Below are 22,166 nucleotides of genomic sequence, written 5' to 3'. Positions count from 1 at the left end.
GCGTTTTAAAAACCTTGAGCGTAAGTCCGAAAGGAAAAACCCAAAGAGAACAATATCGGTTAGTAGTGAGCTTAGACAGTTACAATATTCTTGCTAAATAAATATTAGATATGGTTGAACAAACAAACATTTAGATGGAATAAAATAACTCATTTTATATACTATTTAAGTTATTATGAGAAAGTCTAAATTACATTCTCTTTCTCCAAATGATACGTCCGTTTTTTAAAAGGTATGCTCCTAGTTAGGATTAGGGATGTAGCTTACGAATATGATATACATACTAATTCAATTCAAATGAAAATGATCATTTGAAACAGATGACCTATAATTTACAGATGACCTATAATTTGTGAACTTAGTAACCATAAATGTGACACCCAAGTAAACAAGAGATGCATAAATGATCTAGAACAGTATTTGAAGGAAAGAGATTGTGGAGATAGGATGACTAAAAGAATTAACAATTACTATGTAATGGCCCGAAATTTTCTACCTAATTTAAGGTCGTCATTGTATACATATCATGAACATTGAATGCGGAAATACTTCATTTAAACTTTTATAAAACGTCATCTTCATCTTAAAACACAGCCATGGACTTACGTGTTTTGAAAATACCTTAAAAAACAACATAACAAAAGACTAACTAAAATAAATAAATGTTTAAATTAAAAACATTCTATTCTAGCCTTGGTCTAAGAAAATAAATACGACTACCCTATGCATGTGTGATGGTCTCGAGTTGCGATGCCGTCGTTAGTTGTACTTGGAGTAGAAGTAGCACGTGACTTGAGTATTTAAAGAAATATTCAGTAAGTGACTCCACCATTGGGGTTAAATGCAAGAACATGCGAATGCAATGATGGGACCCATCATATCCGTCTATTTTCCTACACTATCCTAACGGGCAACTTGGATGTGTACCATATACTCTACACATAACTCATACGTGCGAGTATGGGCTGACCAGTCAGTTTGCACACCGTTGGGCTCCTTTCTTGTCGGGCGAACCTGCTTTGGTAGCTCCTTATGCCGAATTCCCATTAGAATTAGTAACCGTCGCAGCAACATTATGAATGATACTACACCTGCCTAATGGTGTACGTGTTCGTACCCTCGTGATGGAATAGGGGTATCCCCAATGCATGAGGTCTCAATATTTTCCGTTTTGAACATTAAATATAACTCTGCTATCGTCTTTCATTCATATCATATCATTTCTCATTTTTCAGTCCTCATATCATACATAATTCTAAGGAGGTTATATTTCATGCAATTTATAGTGATTTCATGTCATTCATATCATGGTGTATACCTACAATTTAGGAGACATAACATTTCATGCTTTTAACATAACATTCCATCATATACATATCATACCGTAACATATCACATCAAAGTGCTATGGACATGAAAGATGATAAGAACATGCAAATGCAATTACGTATCGAACTGTTATTGACATGAGAAATTGATAAAAACAATATGGTCATGATCAATTGATAAAAGAATACGATTAGTCTTTATTCGTAAAAATAAGGAATCGATAACATGACCATGTCGCACGGAATGCAACTTCAAAGCAATCAAGTGCCGAAATCAGAGTCCATCAAATATCGAATCCAAATTCAATTAGGATTAAACAAAAAATGGATCGATATATCCATGATTAAAGTACAAATATATGATATGCAAAAAAAAAACACGAGGCCTAATTAGCAAAAACAAAATTAGAGAAGTGGGAGGTGGGTTTCCCCTGTCGCTTGCGTGTTTAACTACGCTATTATAGTATAATTATAAACGGTGGTTGAAATTTGAAGGGTTTGACGACGGAGGACCAGCGAAGGAGAGGCGCCGCCACCGCCACCGCCACCGCCGTTGTCGGCACCGGCAGAGGGCGGAGAGGATAGGGGCCCCTCCATGAGAGATAACCGATGTGGGCCCTTCTTCCCCGGCGGTGATAACTATATAAATTTTTAATATTTTTATTTTGGTATTAAATTAAAAGCTTTTCTATCATAAAATTTATAAACTTTTAAATTTTAAAAAATTTCGATAATATTCTTAAACTTTTAAAAGTTACCGGTATCAATTACCACCTCGCACAGTCAGTCAGGTATCTTTAATAACCACTCAATCAAACACCGGTCCGTTATTTTTAACATAAAATTAAAGTTACTCTTTCACCTATTAGATAAAGTTTTTTTTTTTTACCTAATTTGAGCGGTAACTAATAATAACATTTAATGCATAGTTTATGAAATTATATTTAGGAAATAAGTCCTTTAATGCAACTAATTTTTAAGATTAATTAAGAAATAACGTAAATTATTTTTTTCATCCTGACTATTTATTTTTTTGGTCTAAAAATATTTAGAGAATATATTACTGAATTAATTAAATTATATTCTAACGTACATGAAAATAGAATATAAAATTTGTAAATAGGATTATATTTTATATGTTATGTTGGGAGATTGGTTGATTTTTTAAAACACAAATAAAATCTATTATTAATTTGGAAATTATTTAATTTTTGAATTTAATGAATCCATAAAATATAATGGAATATTAACAAGAAAGGGGAATGGACCAAATTGTCCAAGGAAGATGATGACGGATGGCTTCAAACTTGTCCATTTAAGACTCCAAATTGGGAGGCGAAAAATGTCAAATCACTCCATTTAATGAATTTTAAAATTATGAATTTGGGCCGTCGTGTTGATGGCTTTCTCCTAACGCTTCTTCACCCATGACTATGGACCATCTCTTTACTTGCTTACGTCACATTTTTCAAACCCAAATATACTTACATAAAATGAATAAATAAATGTAACGACCCAACTTTTTAAAATTTAGTCAATCGTCACCGCTAATCATAGAAAACTACCCGATTCCTAATCATTCTAGCTTTAGTACGTCTATGGACCTTCTCAAACAGTCTCTGTATAGTACAATAATCATGATCGTGAATGAACAACCCTCTGTGCCTACCAACTGCTCGAGAATAGTTGGTGACTCCCTAATAGTTTCCACGTGCTAACTTGATGGCACTGTGTATCATATGCATCTAAGGCACGATCCTGTATCAACTAACCACTACGTCAATCAAGATTGTTCACTATTAAAGGATAACTAACGACCCTCTAATAGTCCTCACATGTTATACTCATAAGGAGAGTGACCCTGTGCTTCGACCAATTCATTTAGATAAATTCATTATTAGAGATTAGTTGGTGAATCCCTAATGTTACAATTCATTTTGTAATTGTTACGAATGATTTGATCCAAATTGTTAATATTTAATCTCTTCTTCTAAATATATTAGTTGTCAGGATTACTCTTTCAACATGAGTGAGTTACGGATTCCTATTTGCGAATGTTTGTCCTTTGATTTTTCACGTGAAAATGATTACATTTTGAGACTGAACTGCATACGGAGTTCAAATATAATGTTACGAGATGAAATTTGTTCATTCTCATACATAGTAAAAAGATGAACAATTCCCTTGACTATGATTTTGAGACGAGACAATAAAGTCCACCCTCTCACCGGTTCGAGAGATATTTGATTTATAACTAGCTCATAAACAAATTGTTCATTAATAGGTTAACAGGACATCAAGTTTAAAACGTAATTCCAAAATTAAACGAAAATTTAATCTAATTATTATGAATAACTAGTGAATGATCGACTTATTGATTATATTCATATATATATATATATATATATATATATATATATATATATTTTAAATTTCATAATATTTAATATAATTGATATACTAAATATAAAATATATTTAATTAGAAGAATTTAAATAAATATTTCATAGATGGAGACATTTTAAAAATGGAAAAAATTAGGGAAGGAAAATAAAATTTAAATTAGATTTAAAAAATGAAGAAATATTAAAGAAATTATTTTATTGATATTATGATTACAATAATATGTAGCCAATGAAAACGTAGAATGATAAAATATATATATTATTGTAAGTTTAAGTAAAACTGAGTGTAGAGTATTAAAACCATTAGGGTTTTTAAGTTTGGGTTTATTCCAGCCTCATCTTTGCGGCGTGGCTAGGGTTTTCTTTTACCCAATTCTTCAATTTCTGATTTTCACACTCATTTCCTCTCACTCCGTTTCCATACCTCAAATTACTTTCCAAATTTGTATTGCTATCTTCAATCGGCTGTTCTTTATGGATTGTAATAATTTCTGAAGAATTTTCGTTCAGTGAGTTGATTTTCACTTTGCAGTTGGTCGTCTGCGTGTGAGTTGCAGTTCTAGATTGAACGGATATGGCAACCATGAATCCTTTTGATCTCCTCGTCGACGATGACAACGAGGACCCTAATCAGCTCGTTTCTGCACAGCGGTCCGCTCCGGCTGTCCCGTCCAAGAAGGCTCCTGCTCTGGCTCAACCTGCAAAACCGGCTAACCTTCCTTCCAAGCCGCTCCCTCCTGCTCAGGCTGGTGGGTTTTGTTTCTTACTCTTGATTGTTTGTCTGGTTTTCCTGTTTTGTAATTTGTTTGGATGTGAAGTGGAAACGATGAACTTTTCAATCCGTTCGCCTATTGTTTTTCAATTGAAATGATATTTGCTGTTTTATGGACTTTCTGTAACGAGTTCTTGCCGGTTGGTTTATTTTGCAATGCTGTATTACTGCTTGGCTGGATGTATTGTGAAGATCCTCTGTAGTTTTGTTGCTTGTTATTTGTTCTTTTTTTAATTGAACTGATTGTATATGTCATGGTACTTTTCATGCTCTTCGATTGATTGACATGGCTGAGTTTTGTTCTAGTAATTGTAACTTGAAGGTAAGTGTATTGATAATGATTTTTTCGAGTATATGACATTGTCTATATTGTCAATGATTCAAAAAAAAAAAAAAAAAAATCAGTATTTCTTATTATACATCCTTAAACTGAGCAAGTTTTAACAAGGGATTGAAATTTGAAAAAACAGTTAGCTTGAGAATTGTCAATCAATTATTTTATTAGAATATTTTATATGATCGAATGCGATAGATAATTGATGTTCCTTTTTGTTGGTGAAAAGTTGAAAGTTATGGTACTGTTTTTATGAGTGCTAAAAAGCTTAGGAAGTTGGAAATGCATGAATGTTATCTTGTTGAACTCTTTTTATTTTTTGTTTTTAATATGGCCATGGTTTTGTTTAATGTAATCTATTTTTGGGCATTATTTTCATGTTTATTTATGACCAGTAAGGGAATCAAAGAATGAGAATAGCCGTGGTCGTGGAGGTGGACGTGGCTTTGGACGAGGGCGTGGTGGTGGAGGATTCAATAGAGACTCAGCCAACAATGAAAACGGTGGCAAGAATGGATTCTCTGATCGTTACCAGGCTCCTGAGGATGGTGAAAAGGCAACTGAAAGGCGTGGTTATGGTGGTCCCCGTGGTTCCTTCCGTGGTCCTCGTCGTGGTGGCTTCAGCAATGGGGAAACGGAAGGTGAACAGCCCCGAAGAGTGTATGAACGTCGCAGTGGAACTGGACGTGGGTTAGTATATTCTTTACCATGATAGCTAGTTTCCTGTTTGATCAATTTCCTGGCAATTTCTTTTGTAGTTATCTTACCCTTACTGATTGTTTTGATTTCAGCAATGAGTTTAAGCGTGATGGGGCTGGTCGTAGGAACTGGGGAGCTCCTGGTGATGAAATCGCCCCGTAAGTTCACTTATCGAACTGTGAGACATTAACTGATTTGATGACGTACCTCTGAAATATTCTCGACTTATGAATGTTAGGGACGTGGAAGATCCTGTCGCTGAGAACGAGAAGAATGTTGCACCAGAGCAACAATTGGGAGAGGATGGTGCCGTTGATGATAACAACAAAGAGGAGGCCGCGAAGGAAGCAGAGGAGAAGGAGCCTGAGGATAAGGTAACAACTCTTAGTTTTTATCATCAATATCGTTCGTATGGCAAGTCGATCGGCTATAAAATTGATTCGACCATCTTCTTACAGGAGATGACCCTGAAAGAGTATGAGAAGCTCCGTGAAGAGAGTAGGAAACTGCTGGCAAAAACCGAGTTGAGAAAGGCCGAGGTCGATGAGGAACTAGAGAACATGCAGCAGCTTTCCTGCAAAAAGAGCAACGACGAAATCTTCGCCAAACTGGTGACATCTTATTTCCTGTTACTATTACAATTCCTCCATTTCAGCTCTGCTTTTGTTTAATCATATAGAATTTATGGTCAGGGTTCTGATAAGGATAAGCGCAAGGACATTGCGGACAAGGAGGAAAAAGCTAAGAAAGTATGAACATATTAGATACTAACAACCTGTGTAATTAAGTTCTTATGTGATTGTTCTTACTGAAGTTACTATTTTTGGTGTTGGTAGTCTGTGACTATAACCGAGTTCCTGAAGCCCGCTGAAGGCGAGAGGTACTACAACCCGGGTGGTCGAGGTCGAGGACGTGGGCGAGGAGGATCTAGAGGTGGATTCAACAACGGAAGCAACAGAATGAATGTGGCGGCGGCGGCGGCGGCGGCCCCATCAATTGAAGATCAGGGGCAGTTCCCTTCATTGATGAGTGCCAAGTGAGAAGTTATTTTGGTAACTACATTTTAAAAAAGTTTATTGATGAGATTATATATATTATATGAGATCAGGATTTTTGAGTTACAACTAAACTGGTATGAACAGGATATTCTGCTATATGTAGTGTAAATCATGGATGTTGTGTCTTGAACGCTCTTTTAAGTTATGCATCAATTTTGATTTTTGTTGAAGGATTGTTTATTGTTGTTTTTATTATTATTTAGTTTAGATTTTAAATTTTTCTCCTGTTCTTCAAAATGTTGTGTTTTCTTTGTTTTGTCTCTTTACTTTCCAATTATCTGTTTCCTTTTTTTAAAAAGAAAAGGAAGTTTTTCTGCAAAATAAACAGACTTCTAGTTGCTATTTGCATTTCAAACCATTGTTTTGAGAAACTATTTTTGAAAGTTTAAGGTTATTATTCCAACATGGGAACGTTTATACTTGTAAATACTTTACGAAACTATATTTCTTTTTACTATAACTTTTGAATCCTCGATCACTTTTCCTGTGTTTGCGGTGCTTATTTTCTGTCTTGTATTTTCGACTTTTGTTTTAGTATTTATATTTTCTTCGCTAAATTTATTGAAATATATATTTTTAAAAATACGATGACCAAAAGAAAAGAGTATAAAGTTCAAATAATGACGAGATATTTAGTATTTCAATTCTGTTCTTCTATTATAAAAAATGTGTCAAATATACGTAAATGTCATAATGTCATAAATTTCTATTATTTGAGTGGATTGACTTTGTTCTATTAAACTGAAGTAAATGTTTATTAGACTGAGATTTCATTAAATTTCAAATAAAATGTTAAAATAGAAACGAAAATTAAATAGGGTAATTTAAAATATAATAAAACTTTATAATTAAATTCTTTGACATAAACAATCAGTCAATCCGTTGTAGTCTAGTTGGTTAGGATATTCGGCTCTCACCCGAAAGACCCGGGTTCAAGTCCCGGCAACGGAAATGCTTTCTTTTTTTTTATTTTTGCCTTTTCTCCTTTATTTTATTTATATATAATTCACCTGCCAATAAATTTGTAGTCTAGTTGGTCACGCTATTTCTCATATTAAAGGCCTGGGTTCAAATCTCCTCTCCGCATGTCCTTCCTCTTTTTATTTTCATTTTTTGCCTTTTTTTTCCTTTATTTATTTATATTTTATATTAATTTGTAATTATAACAAACAAAAATCCTTATATTTTTATTTTATTTTATTTTATTGATTAAGTCTAGGTTAATATCCAATTATTTAACCTATATCAATTGAGCTAACCATTTGAAAGAGAAAAATGTATAAAACCAAGCTCAATCGAGATAAGTAATCATTTGAATCGACCCATTTAAGCATTGGTCCTAGGATAAACATATTTATGAATTATTACCGTTTATATCTAATATTTTTATTGAAATATGATTGAATTGAGTTTTTTGAGGTATATTAAATGATTGTAAGTATGATAGAAATTGTTATTAAGTTTATTGTTGATATATGATTGAATTGGAGGTAATAAAACTCGTCAATTTGTAATGGTTGGATAAATAATAGTTAGGAATTCCAATTTGAACTAAGTTATAACATGAGTGTACGTATGATATGATATTTAACGATATTTAATATATAGAGTGAATTAGTTGGCATTAGTTTGATTAAGCATGCTCTTGATGGAAAGTGAGAAGATGCTCGAGTACAGTGAATTTATAGTATATATTATGATTTTTTGGACGGAGAAAGCGATTTAGTTAGCAATTTGTATTATCTTGTCTATGATCCGTGTTTGTGAGCCTTGGTATTGGGGCATAATGACATATTGTGGTATTAAGTTATTGAGATAGTTGTTGGGCACGAGAGTTGTACGATATATTATAGTGACTATATTCGTGACTATCGAAGATTAGTCAACTAATCTCTAGTAGTACGTTATCTCGAGACTATGGACCATATAGGGAGTTCGGAAACCCCTCAACTTTAAAAATACCTCTAAACTTTTATACTTATATCGATAATACCCTGAAACTTTTTAATACAACAATGATTCCATTAAAATAGTTTTAAAAAATGCTCTTCATATATGGGCAGAAACCAATATGCATATACTTTAAGCTTCACCCACTCCGGATGGTTTATTTATTAGTCAGTTAAAACATGCTCGAGATATTCTTACTCGTGTTCAGTTACTCGATAGCAAACAAGTCCACACCCCATGGTTGTTTCTCAACACCTAACTGTTGATGGTTCTCCTTTCTTTGATCCTACTCTCTATCAATCTCTTGTTTGCGCCCTTCCGTACTTGACCATTATGCGTCCATATATTGTCCATGATGTCAATTTTTGCATGCCCCTGTTGCAGATCACTTTCTTGGTGTCAAACATATTCTTTGCTATGTTAAGGGAATACTACCTTTGGTCTTACCTTTCGTGTATTTACTGTTCCTAGTGCGCTAGTGGCTTATTTGGATGCTGACTGGGCTGTTTGTCTTGATACTCGTCGTTTTACATTAGACTATTCTATTTATCTTGGTAACAATCTCGTTTCTTGAAGTGCCAAAAAGCAACCTACTGTCTCACGCTCCAGCTATGAATCTGGGTATCGTGCTCTTGCCATGACTGCTGCTGAACTTCTTTGACTTACACGTCTTTTGCATGACCTTAAGGTCCCTATTTTAGAGCAGCCCTTACTCTTACGTGACAACAAAAGTGATATTTTTTTTTAGCTCTAATCCTGTTTCACACAAACGAGCCAAACATGTTGAATTAGATTATCATTTCCTTCGGGAACTTATTATCGTTGGCAAACTTTGCGCACAATATGTACATTCTCATCTCCAATTTGCTGACATCTTCACAAAAAGTGTTTCTCGATCTCTCTTTGAATTTTTTAGACTTACTTCACGTTCGTCCAAATCCGATGCTTAGCTTGCGAGACGGTGTTGAAAATATTTAATCTTGAATTATGGTTTACCAATTGTATCATATTTAATCGTTCATTATGCACAAATATCTTGTATGATTGAGAATATTTAACCTTCTATTGCGATTTATCATACGTACCATGTTTGCCATTTTATTAAATGCAAATATCTTGTATCGATTTATCACTCTTTCCATGTCATTTGTAATTTATTTGATTATGTAAATGATTATAAATCATTTAGATGGGTTGGTTTTAGCAAATATTATTTAGTCAACAAAATGAAAATAAATAAAAGAAAACAAAAATAAATTTGAAATAAATAAAAAAAAGTAAAAGAAAAGGCAACAAAATGAAAATAAATATAAATAATATTTTGAAATTAAAAAGAAACCCAAAAAAATCAAAATTTAAAGCAAATATAAAACCACCAAAATTAAATTTGAAAATAAATAGAAGAAAAGAAAAGGCAACAAAATGAAACATGAAAATAAAATAAAATGGTTTCCGTTGCCGGGACTTGAACCCGGGTCTTTCGGGTGAGAGCCGAATATCCTGACCAACTAGACTACAACGGATTTGTTGAATGTCCTTACAAATTAAATTTGAATTAAAATAAAAAAGAAAAGGCAAAAAATGAAAAATGGAAGTAAAAGAAGAAGGAGTTTCCGTTGCCGGGATTGGTACCCGGGTCTTTCGGGTGAGAGCCGAATATCCTGACCAACTAGACTACAACGGATTTGCTGGCTCTACTTACCAATTAAGTTAAAAATTAACAGAAAAATAAAAATAAAAAGAGCAAGGGTTTTTCGTTGCCTTCAATACAACGGATTTGTTGACTCTCCTTACCAAATAAAAATGACATTAAATATAAAGCAAAAAATGAAAGTAAAAAGGGTTGAGTTTTCGGTTGCGAACCCGAGTCTTTTAGGAGTGAGTAGAAAAAATATTTAAAACAAAACAGTTCCGACCTTGACAAGCTCTTTAGTTGATTAAAAAAAAAAATGGAAGTTATGGAGTAAGTAGAAAGTAGGTTCTTAATCGTGTCCGTAAGGTATGCTAGGATATTATGCATATTATTTTTCTCGTTTTTGTCTTTAGTTTAAGTTTTAGTTTTATTCTTGATTCATACTTAAGCATGAGAACTTAATACATGTTCTTGAGGTAGCCTCGTGATTGCTTAAAAATCAAGGGCTCATCTTAGTTCAGGGTAGCATCTAGATTACTTAAAGGTCAAGAGCTAGCCTAAAGCTTAGTACGAGATAGCAACATATCGCTTAAAAATCAGGTGCGAACTTTAAGCTCCTTTTAGGCTAGGATAGTCTCTTGGTTGCTTAATACACAAGGACTGTCCTAAAACTTAACACGGGATAACATCCTTATTACCTAAAAATCAAGTGCTAACTTATTACACACCGAGGTCATGTTACTTGATAACCTTCACGTCCTTAAAAGGAACTCATTTAAGTGCATAATTCTTGAGGTTATTACATAGGGGAATTTCATCCCTTTTCCTCGTTTCATCAATCTTTCATAATAATATGTATAAGTCATTCGAAGTATCATAAGTTCTAAACTTAATAAAAACTTCTTGAAATCTTGATTAAACCTTCCGTCTCTATATAGAAGTCTTGCTTAAAATTTTGAGTTATTTGGAGGGTGTTTGGACCTTGAAATATCGTAAAGGGTACTTATGAGCATTCTGATCATTTACCACTGTAAACTTGGTTCGAACTTCAAACATTGTCCAACGTTTCTAAGATTTTACATGATCCTTAAAAATCTTACAATAAGGCCTTTTATAAAGTTTCATCATATTTGGAGGTCGTTTGTGTCATGAACGGGAGGGAGTTTAATGTAGGGGCATTATGGTCATTTTGCATCATTACTTGGTTTAGCTACTTATCGGTTTCCAATATCCACCAAATTTTATATAAATTTTAACATGTCATATTATGCATAGCATTAAAATTTCATGGGTAAAAAGTTCGTTTAGTGATTTTTTTCGTTACTTGATTTTCGAGACAAATGCTCGAAAATTAAGGTTCATATTGAATTTCAAACAATTCTTACACGTATTTCGTAAGAAAAGTCTAAAACTGACTACTTAACTCTTAGTTCAAGTTTGGGGTCTCGGTTCTCGAGCTCCCAGTATTTGATTTAATCCAACATTTTTTTTTCATACCTTTCATAAGGAGTCTAGTTTTTAGAACTATCGAGAACTTTATGAGAACCCGTCTAAATGAGGTTTAATTTGATTAAAAAAAAAAAAAGCCACATCATCGTCTTCTTTCTAAAACGGAAAAAGATGGATACCACTTATTTCCGACCCCTGAAAATCTATTTTCAACTGATTTTAGAACATTTATCCCCTTAATTTCTTCATGAAACTTAATTTATAGCTCGTCAAAGTTGGGTAAGATCTTCTTTCCTCGTAGGAGTAGACCACTGAATTTTCTTATTCGTCACAGCGTTCCTACCTAACTCAAACTTCTGGGGTATTTTTGTAATTTTTTTTTTTGAATATTCTATTCTTATTTTTCTGAAAAATCTAAAAAAAAAAAAAACATGAACTAAAAATACATAATATTCATTCTTATTGCTCTGGACTCTTCACCAAAATTGTAAAACTCATCAAAGGTGAATTCAATAGGATATTAATCATTAAAATCATTAGACTAATTTTTAAGATGATTAGGGATAAATTAATATATTCTCAAAATATTACGAATATCTTCACTAATTTTTCATTTTATTAGTAGTGTATTTTATTTTATTCTAAAGATTCAGTTAGTTTATATTTTCTTTATTTGTAGGTATTAGTTGGTAGCTTGTATCTCAGGTAAGAGTTGTGAATATCAATGAAGATTGAACGTTCGATCTCAATTCTATTTCCAATTTTTAACTCTGTGTTGTTTTCTTGGGTAATAATATTTTCAGATCTATTCACACTTTTGAGTGATAGATATTGTGTCAGTTGGTATCATAGATAAGTTGGTAACCAAGCGTTTGATATTATTAATGAATGGTGGAAGTGCTTCAATGGGTATTGTTATGGAAAAGCTTGTTGGCAATAATTATAATTATTGGAAGTGAAGTAAGGAAGAGTTAAGTAAGGAAACTTATCTACAAGGGTAAGATTTATGAGATTTAATTGAAGGTGATGACACAGAAATTCAAACCGATACTCCACATAATGTTGAATTACGTCGAAAATGGAAGATCAGATGTGATTTAAAGTCACCAAAACAAGTGTGGGAAACACTTCAAAAGTTTTTCACTAAGAAAAAATACAGAGAATGAACTAGCTGTGGTTATTTCTTGAAAGTGAAAAATTATGTGTTATGAAATTTCAGAATTAGATACTGAGGAGTCAATGAGTGATGCTCGATTACAGCGTTATCGTATTCGTGGATTATGAAAATACTTTATGCCCTTTGTTTCCTCAATGGTGGGCAAATCAGCCTACAGTTATTGAATTAGAGAATTTGCTTTCTAATCAAGAAGTTTTGATTAAGCAAATGACTAGCAGCAACGAGCTTTCCCCAAAGTCTGAAGCCTTTATCAAGCAATGAGAATCAATTCAGAAGCGAGAAGTCGTCAAAGAAGCCATTTAAAGTTTGTTACAAGTGTGGAAAACTTGGCCATTTCAAACGAGATTGTCTGGTGAAAGTGGTGTGTGATCGTTGCGGAAAGTCAGGTCATATTAAGCGAAATTGTCGAGTCAAAATGCAGGAATCAGAAGCAAATGTTGTACATGAAAGTAAAAATTCTTCAGACCTATTTTGGGAACACTGTTTAACTATTGAGGTTCTTGACCAGCCAACAAACGTGACTTCAGTTGTACATCAAGATGATGTCTCTATAGATGCTCATGCATTTATAGACTACAATGAAGAATGGATTGTCGAATCTGGTTGTTCTCATCATGCAACTGAAAACGAAACTCTTCTATCAGATGTTCATCCATATTGTCAAGAGAAGAGTAAAGGGCCCAACATAGTGGCTGAATTGGAATCACGACTTTATCAACTCCAGGAGGAACTGAAGAAAACAATTAATCAACTGAGCACATCTGAATTACACAAAAAGCAAGCCAACAGGAAGCAGAAGAAGCAAAGAAACAACTATCAGATATGTCTGCAAAGCTTGTAGAATCCCAACAACAGGTGCTTGAGCTCTCAACTTCTGAGGAAGATCGTGTTCAAGAACTGCACAAACTTTCTCAAGATTGCAATTGAGCATGCGAGCCCGAACTCGAAGCTATTCAGAAGCAGCATGCAATGGATGTTGCTGCATTGGCCTCCGCCATGAATGAAGTTCAAAGGCTCAAGGTCCAACTGAACATGGTGTCTGAATCCGACCAAACTCGAAGTAACCTCGCTGAGTTTGCACAAGAGATAGATTATTTAAGAACACAGCTCTCAGAGACACTCTCCCTTGTTGAAAAACTGAAAAATGAGCCTAATTACTGTAGAGAATCTGAAGCTGAAGCCCTCAACAATTGCAAGGAAAAGCCAAAATCAATTCAAAACCGCCAAAGTAGCGTACAACTCTTTGTCATTAGAATTGGAGCAATCAAAAGATTAGAACTCATGGAGGGACGACTTTGATTTTCATGGAGGGAAGGGAAGAGGTCAGAAAGGTTTAAATTCTGATCGTGTTAGTGGTCGTCAAAGTTGTAGCAGTGGTTCACAACAACTTTATGGCAACCAAGAGCCGAGATCCTTCAATCGAGCTACTCAAACCTGGCATGTCACCTGTATCAATGATAGGATCTCCTTTTGGACCTCTAGGACCAATGCAGCCACTCAATCCTGGCATGTCACCTGGTCCAGGCCCACCAGTTTCTCCAGGCTCTGGAACAAGCATTTCTTCGGGTGTAGCTAGGCCGAGTTTCAATAACTCTGGACCAGTGGGGCAGGGTGCTTAACCGGATAAAAATCCTAGTGGTTTTGTGGTTGCTGATTGGGCTCCATGAGAAGTTTTTGTTTTACAGCAGGCTCTGCTGCAGTTTCATAGTGTAGTAAAAAGTAAAGCACTACTGCTTTGTCAAGGTGTGAAGCAGAATATGTAGCTGCTATAATAGCTACTCAAGATTGTTCGTTGCTTAGGAGACTTATTCAAGAAATGGTGACTACTCTCAATCAGCCAATTCAAATTAATTGTGATAATGAAGGTGGAATAAAACTTGTAAGAAATTCGGTATTTCATGCTTGTTCGAAACATATTACTCATTATTATTTTGTTCGAGAAAAAGTGTTATCGCTGGATGTTGAATTGCATAAAACACATACTAATGAGCAAGTTGCAGACATATTTACTAAGACACTTGCCAGAGTAAAGTTTGAAGTTTTTAGTAAGGCTCTGGTAGTTATTGAAAATTAGTTTGCACTAACGAAACTGGTCAGAATTTAGTACAACGTATTGCTAATTTGAATTAGTCAAGTCAAGATATTTGTCATCTATTAATATTTGGAGAATATATTAGTTATGGAATATATCTTATTTGTAATCAGTTAATATTTTTTTTTTCTATTAGTAGTATATTTTATTTTATTATCAAGATTTAGTTAATTTATATTTTTTTCAAATCGATAGATATTATGTCATGAAAATAAATAAAAGAAAAAAAATGCAATAAAATGAAAAATGAAAAATGAAAATAAATAAAAGGTAAAGACAAGAAAATGAGAAATGAAAATAACTAAATAAAAAAATTGAAATTAAATAAAAAAAACAATAAAGGCAACAAACTGAAAAAGAAAATAAATAAATTGGATTCCGTTGCCGGGATTTGAACCCGGGTCTTTCGGGTGAGAGCCGAATATCCTGACCAACTAGACTACAACGGATTTGACGAGCGTCCTTACAAATTAATTTTGAATTTAAATAGCAAAGAAAAGGCCAAAAATGAAAAAATGAAAATAAAAAAAGGAAAGAACTTCCGTTGCCGGGATTTGAACCCGGGTCTTTCGGGTGAGAGCCGAATATCCTGACCAACTAGACTACAACGGATTGTTTAATTTTTTACCAATTAAATATGGATTAAAAAAAGATGAAAATTGAAAAGAATAAAATAAAATGGTTTCCATTGCTGGAAGAAATTACTAAATAAACAAATATGAAATTTACTTACCCAATTTAAATCTTTGAAAGAATAAACCTAGTAAATATCGTGAGATTATTTCACAAGATAAGAGAACAATAATAAGAGTTGTAAGTATAATTATTGTCGTAAAGAATATACTTGTGATATTACTTTTTGTGGAATTAGTACGTCAGGAAACACTTGCCAAATTAGCGTTGAAAGTATCAATATAAAATGAAAGATAAATGACAAATCATTTTAAGTTTTCAACCTTGAATAGATACTTATAGTTTTAAAGCAATTTTTTTATTTAAATAATACATAAATATATTCGCATTTTAAAGCAACAACTCAGTTGTAGTTTAATCCGTCAGCATATTTGGCTCTCACCCGAACGACTAAGTTCAACCATGAAAAAAAAAATATATATTTGAATGTGAAGTTTTAAAAGGTATCATTACATTAAAAGGATTAAATTTTTTTAATAATTTTAATATTTCAAGTTAGATTAGTCATTTTGAATTGATCCGTGTCACACATCTTAGTGTTATGTATCTGTGAGGCAGAACCTAAGACCTTATCAATATATTAATTGATACGGGTCAACTAAAAGAGATTATAGTTGGTGATTTTCTAATAGGCCACATAAGGTCAGTCATAATCAGAGGGAGAGCGACCCTTGTGTTTGCCAAGCAACTATACTCCTATGGACGGACCTATGTGGGCAAGTTCACGACCAACAAATACTTAAAGATCTCTTGATCGTCCCTACGAGTTTTCTTTGACACGTACTGTGCTAAGGGCATGACCTTGGTTAATCTACTACAACAACTATGAATCCACATTACTCTAAGTTTTTTTTTTTTTTTTTTTTTTGACACATTCGGTGTTTTAGTCAGTCAACTGATAACTACCCATATCATTATGTAACCCTTCCTTGTCTTCGACCATAATAAAATCAATCACTATATCTTCTCAATTTCGCTATATATTCGAGAGTCGCAATTGCCTCTAAATATATTAGAAGTTAGAAGCTATTAAAATTTCTATCTAACTGCCTTTATTTATTTATTTCATTTTTTCATTTTGTTGCCTTTTCTTTTCTTTTATTTCTTTTTATTTTCTTTTATTAACTTTTAAATTTTCTTTTCTTTTATTTATTTTCAAATTTTAGTGTTTTGGTTTTTCTTTGATGTTTTGAAAGTTGTTTTTTTTTTAATGATGATCTGAATATTCCAAAATTTGAAAATGTGCAATTTTAAAATGCATCGTTATATTGAACAAGATAAAATATTTATTAAAAATAATATTCTAAATTATAAACTCAATTCATTTTTAGTAAAAATCAAAGATATATAATATACTATATCTTAAATTATTGTAAAATAATTATTATACAAAAAAAAATATATTTCATAAATTAATGAATTAATTTTTTTTCCTATTCGATCTTTTTATTTAATTTCAATTTTAATTGGTAAAGATGGCCAACAAATCCGTTGTAGTCTAGTTGGTTAGGATATTCGGCTCTCACCCGAAAGACCCGGGTTCAAGTCCCGGCAACGGAAACTCTTTCTTTTTTTTATTTTCATTTTTTATTTTTTGCCTTTTATTTTCTATTAAATTTAAAATTAATGTGTAAGGAGAGTCAACAAATCCGTTGTAGTCTAGTTGGTCAGGATATTCGGCTCTCACCCGAAAGACCCGGGTTCAAGTCCCGGCAACGGAAATTCCTTCCTTTTTTTATTTTCATTTTTCATTTTTTGTCTTTTCTTTTCTTTTATTATTTAGATAGAAAATCAGTTGTAGTCTAATTGGTCACCCGCGTTTAAGTCCCTACTGATTTTTTTTTTCTTTCTTTTTTTAATTTTCATTACGTCTCTACTAATGAAATTAATGAATGTATTTAATTTAATTTAATTTAATGAATGACTGTTGTAGTAAGTTGGTTATGATGCTTTTTTATTTTAATTTTCTTTTTCTAAAATTGGTTTAATCGTTTTCAGGATGTTTTGAAAATTGTTTCCAATTTTTATCCGTTTAGTATATCCAAATTTTTTTATGTGAAATTTCACCCTACATCATAACATTAGAAAAATAATAAAAAGAGCAAATTAATATTTTCAAAAGAAAAATAATGTTGGAGTAAATATTTAAACATATTTATAAATATAAAAGGTCCTATTTATTCAAATAATTTTTTTTTAGAGATTTTATTAGAGCTTGCACCCCTAGAAAAAAAAAATTAAAATTATAAGCTTTACGAGATTTCACAACAGTTGAGGAGGAGAACGAAGCATTCTTTATAAAGGTGAGAAAAGTTCTCCCGAACATACACATTTTAAAAAACCTTGAGTAAGGTCAAAAGGGAAAGCCTAAAAATGACAACAAGTTACACTTGCACGAGTAGCACTTGAGCTAGATGATGAGACGATACAAAGAGCCCAATCTTAATGCTTCCACTAATTGAAGAAGGGAAAGAAAAAGGTAACATCGTCCAACGGAAGTCTGAAAGTAAGGACTAAACCTCCATACATGTGAAAAAGAGCTCAATTTGCAGCACAACAATACTAAAAAGAACTAAACTCATGTTAATGAGATATATTATTATTATGAATGAAGGAATGATATAGACAATGAAGCAAATACTACTACTGTTCATTGATATCTAAATTTTACACCTGAATAATGTTTGATCCAGAAACAAATATATTCGAAAGAATGGAGGTGTTAACATAGTTCGACTTCAAAAGACGAGAAAATAAAAGGCAAAGGCAAATCATTTCACGACCGACGAATCTTTTTATACGAAAAGCATAGAGAGAGAGAGAGAGAGAGAGAGACAACTAGTCTTACATGTCACCGTCCATACATAAACATCACCATCACCATCTGTCAACCATTCAATAAGAGTCATTCATCTTTAAGAAGAGCAGCAACCAGTTTTCTGATTCACAGGTTGTCCTCGAATGTTCACTGTCGGTGGCCTTGCATTGTTCATCGGCTGTGTCGCCATCCTACAAAAATGAACCCCGAAACAACGAAATCAAGTAAAGAAGGGTGGTTGCTGCTTCGTATAGATGGAACGCGTTGCGCCATTGTGTCAGGAATGGAGCTACTGCCGGTGGAGTAAAGAATGAAGGTAGAACTTAGAAGTCGTTAGGAGCCTTTAGGGGTGGTTAATCACTCCCCAATTCCTACCTCTCCGTGATAACTAGTAAGAGATCATAGTGCTAAAAGGTAGGTTCAGCACAAGTTCCAAGCTTGGATTAACTTCGTAAGCTCGAGAACTACTCGGCTTGGGATAGACTAATGATCATAGAAGCCCATGAAAAATTGAAAAGGCTTAGAAGGAATAGGCCAAAAGCATCGTGGGTATGCATAATTATGTTTAAACTAGTTAAGACACTCATGAATATTCTAATAATAATTGAAGAAAACGAAAACGAAAACAAAAACGAAAACAGAAAAAAGGAAAAGGGTAAGCTAGTAGGCTGTCTCTGTTGCCAGTGTTCATACCTGTTCTTTATTTCAGCAGCCATGGCCATGAAAGCGTCTTCCACATTCGTGGCGCTTTTAGCACTTGTTTCCATGAATGGAATCCCAATTTCATCCGCAAAGGCCTTCAGAAAATAATTGATGTCACAATCGAAATTTAGTCTTGATTTTCATATTCAAGATCTAAATTCATACTTTTATGAAAGACGCCCAAGTAAAATTACTACCTTCGCTGTCTCATAAGAGACGACCTTATTTGCAGTGAGATCACATTTATTACCAACCAGAAGCTTGTTCACATTTTCACTAGCATATCGGTCTATTTCGTTCAACCATTGCTTAACATTATTGAAGCTATCCTGATCTGTAACGTCATACACGACCTACACGGCAGCACATTATATGCAAACAGACTTCATTATAATAAGAAGATGAAAAAAGGCAGGAGAAGAAACTGAAAAATGAAGAGTGTAGCAATTACGATTATTCCATGAGCTCCACGGTAGTAGCTGCTAGTAATCGTTCTAAAACGTTCTTGACCGGCAGTGTCCCACTACAGTTCAGGGTTAAAATTACCAATTAACAGCAAAGACCAAAAAACAGCATTGAAATCTTCTTAAGCAGTATTAATATGCATCCCCAACCCTCTTCTCTCTCACTCTCACTCTCTTTCTTTCTCCCCTCCTAAAGATCTACGGTTAAATTTGATTTTACCAACAGAAGAACAGTATAATTACAGACTAGAAAGGATTTTTGAACAAATAAAACAGTCACTCAAGTAAATAGTCCTCTAAGCTTCGATTAAAGCAAGAACAATTGAAAATTTCAAACTTACAATTTGAAGTTTAATGGTCTTTCCATCCTGTTCCACAGTACGGATTTTCTACAAGTAATAATTTATTTCAAGTATTAGAGCTGAAAAAATTCATGTAGTAATTATCAGAATAGAAGACCAAATATGTGATAGAAGCTTACAAAGTCAACTCCAATGGTGCTAATGTAGCTATCGAGATATGAGTCATCCTGATTTGAAAAAAGAGAAGGAATTAATTAAGGAACAAGAGAATATATAATATACCTAACCTAATCAACAACTACCTTCTAACTAACACAAAAATGTCAATCGTGAGCAACTCGAAACTCGAAACTCTCAACCAATGCAGAAGTCATGGGAGTTGCTATTACATAAAGCGAGGATTTCTATAAAATATAAAGATAATTAATCACTGTGAACAACTTATTTAGTTGTGATAACAGAAAGCAATTGTTTAGGAGATCGTTTGGCGACGATAACTTATATATGCATCGTCCTGCATGAACAGTATTTATGACCAACTCGAAAGGAAAGGAACAATGGAAAAGGGGAGGAAACAAATGGATTAGGTGTTAACTACTGGGAAATGATTCCATATTTGAGTAAAAGCCAAACTGTGTGGAACCCAACAAAGAACACATCGTTTCATTGTATCGTTGCGAATTTCGTCCAGCAAAGCCATATGTATTACCTAACGCAGTAGCTACCAACTCAACAGGAAACAGAAAATAAAAAGAAACAGTTGGAAGAAAGTTTTGTAGAGACAACTTACAGCAAACCTCAGTAGAAGACAAGATTTTCCAACTCCCGAGTCTCCGATAAGCAGAAGCTTAAACAAATAGTCGCTGCAAATACAAGAACGGAGTAAGAAAATTGCACCAAATTCGCCACTGTTAAAAAGACCCTACTACTTAATATCACAACTCCTACAGCGAGAGAGGAATAAATTCCTCGAGGATTCAAAGATTACATATAACCAAACGATTAAATTTAAGAAATTACCGAAATAACTCCAAACAAAATAAGAATCAAACAAATTACAAGTTGATTATCAAAATCGCCAACCAAATTGACAATCAAACACCTTCATTCCGAGAAGAAACAAGAAATTCAAAGGGTCATTTTCACAAGCGGTAGATAAATTGAGATCTCAAATCGATCACCTATATTTCAACCAAATCATAAAAAAACAGAACCACCATCGAAAATTCCCCAATTAGCTAAACCATCCAACACAAAACATATTTCTAAAAGAAGTTCCATCTTCCTCATCGACCAGATCTAACCCAATTCAGCAAAAAACGACAACAAAACAAGGGCTTCCAATCGACAAATTGAATGAAAAAACAAGAAGAAGAAAAAATCGAGCTTACTATTCCGGATTCATGGCTAATAAGATAGCGGAGTTAAGTATATGAGAAGAGGTCGATGCGATGAGAGGACCTGCCGGCGAAAACTTGACCGGAGGAAGATCGGTCGCCGGAGAAGAGAGAAAAAGAGGGGTAGAGAGACGAAGAAATTGAAGAAATGAAGAGAAGGGGAGAGGGGCGCGTGGTTTATAAAAGGCCCGAAAATGCCGTGAAGTATGTGAACCCAGGTGGCCAATACGCTTGATGACATGGCAACGCCAAGTAATCGCCACGTGTTTTTGTCAAATTTATTATTATTATCCTTTGTTTCTTTCTATTGTTTGGGAGAATTGTAACACGCCTCGTTGAAAAAGGGCACTTCTTTTTTTTTTTCTTTTTTTTTTTTAATTTTATTCTAAATTAATAAAAATATTGAAAATACTTCATTTTTTTTTAAGTTTTAATAATATTATTATAAAAATATACTTACGGTTGTTCTCTTGAGTCAAGGAAAAGTCTCCCCTTAATCGGGGCTCGACTCGACTCTTCTCTAGAGCTCTCGAACAAACTACACCCTATGACTTTGTTTTGGGCTTCCCAAAAAGGCCTCAAACCAATGGAGATAGCATTCTTTGATTATAAACCCACGAACATTCCCTAAATTACAATGTCAAACCAATGGAATAGTTCCTTGATTATAAACCCATGATCTAAATTAGTCAATGTGGGTCTCCCCTTAATCAAAGCTCGACTCTTTTTTCTTTTGGAGTCCTTAGTTCGACATTTGAGGATTTATCGATCTATTGGCACGACTAAGTTTAGGGCATGACTCTGATATTATGTTAGACGAACACGACTCTCCACAATAGTATGATATTGTCCACTGTAAGCATAAGTCCTCGTGGCTTTGCTTTGGGCTTCCC

General features: G+C 33.6%; 2 protein-coding genes and 7 non-coding genes across 9 annotated transcripts; 4 read left to right on the top strand and 5 right to left on the bottom strand.

Moving 5' to 3' along the window:
- Window positions 1-4,060: 4,060 nt before the first annotated feature.
- On the top strand, window positions 4,061-6,766 carry LOC111811520 (RGG repeats nuclear RNA binding protein A). The gene is made up of 7 exons (XM_023698411.2): window positions 4,061-4,482; window positions 5,235-5,529; window positions 5,631-5,696; window positions 5,777-5,912; window positions 5,997-6,149; window positions 6,231-6,287; window positions 6,375-6,766. The coding sequence occupies exons 1-7, from the start codon at window positions 4,308-4,310 to the stop codon at window positions 6,576-6,578; spliced, it is 1,086 nt and encodes a 361-aa protein (XP_023554179.2). The 5' UTR covers window positions 4,061-4,307; the 3' UTR covers window positions 6,579-6,766.
- Window positions 6,767-7,474: 708 nt separating this feature from the next.
- TRNAE-CUC (transfer RNA glutamic acid (anticodon CUC)) lies at window positions 7,475-7,547 on the top strand. Its single transcript has one exon. It is a non-coding gene; the product is annotated as a tRNA-Glu (tRNA).
- A 2,449-nt stretch (window positions 7,548-9,996) lies between these two features.
- On the bottom strand, window positions 9,997-10,069 carry TRNAE-CUC (transfer RNA glutamic acid (anticodon CUC)). The gene has a single exon. It is a non-coding gene; the product is annotated as a tRNA-Glu (tRNA).
- An 88-nt stretch (window positions 10,070-10,157) lies between these two features.
- On the bottom strand, window positions 10,158-10,230 carry TRNAE-CUC (transfer RNA glutamic acid (anticodon CUC)). Its single transcript has one exon. It is a non-coding gene; the product is annotated as a tRNA-Glu (tRNA).
- A 5,043-nt stretch (window positions 10,231-15,273) lies between these two features.
- TRNAE-CUC (transfer RNA glutamic acid (anticodon CUC)) lies at window positions 15,274-15,346 on the bottom strand. Its single transcript has one exon. It is a non-coding gene; the product is annotated as a tRNA-Glu (tRNA).
- Window positions 15,347-15,436: 90 nt separating this feature from the next.
- Window positions 15,437-15,509, bottom strand: TRNAE-CUC (transfer RNA glutamic acid (anticodon CUC)). Its single transcript has one exon. It is a non-coding gene; the product is annotated as a tRNA-Glu (tRNA).
- Window positions 15,510-17,077: 1,568 nt separating this feature from the next.
- Window positions 17,078-17,150, top strand: TRNAE-CUC (transfer RNA glutamic acid (anticodon CUC)). Its single transcript has one exon. It is a non-coding gene; the product is annotated as a tRNA-Glu (tRNA).
- Window positions 17,151-17,238: 88 nt separating this feature from the next.
- On the top strand, window positions 17,239-17,311 carry TRNAE-CUC (transfer RNA glutamic acid (anticodon CUC)). Its single transcript has one exon. It is a non-coding gene; the product is annotated as a tRNA-Glu (tRNA).
- A 908-nt stretch (window positions 17,312-18,219) lies between these two features.
- LOC111811529 (GTP-binding protein YPTM2) lies at window positions 18,220-21,435 on the bottom strand. Its single transcript, XM_023698421.2, has 8 exons — window positions 21,268-21,435; window positions 20,667-20,739; window positions 20,056-20,103; window positions 19,916-19,963; window positions 19,562-19,633; window positions 19,308-19,463; window positions 19,102-19,205; window positions 18,220-18,599 (listed from the first exon to the last, which is right to left on the bottom strand). Exons 1-8 carry the CDS (start codon window positions 21,279-21,281, stop codon window positions 18,506-18,508), a joined length of 609 nt encoding a protein of 202 aa, XP_023554189.1. The 5' UTR covers window positions 21,282-21,435; the 3' UTR covers window positions 18,220-18,505.
- Between the last annotated feature and the right edge of the window lie 731 nt (window positions 21,436-22,166).

The sequence above is a fragment of the Cucurbita pepo genome, chromosome 15 (genome assembly GCF_057944985.1).
Source record: "Cucurbita pepo subsp. pepo isolate OVF chromosome 15, ASM5794498v1, whole genome shotgun sequence".
Classification (NCBI taxonomy): domain Eukaryota; kingdom Viridiplantae; phylum Streptophyta; class Magnoliopsida; order Cucurbitales; family Cucurbitaceae; genus Cucurbita; species Cucurbita pepo.
Note: the sequence above shows the minus strand (reverse complement) of the source record. Positions and strands in the feature narration are given on the sequence as shown.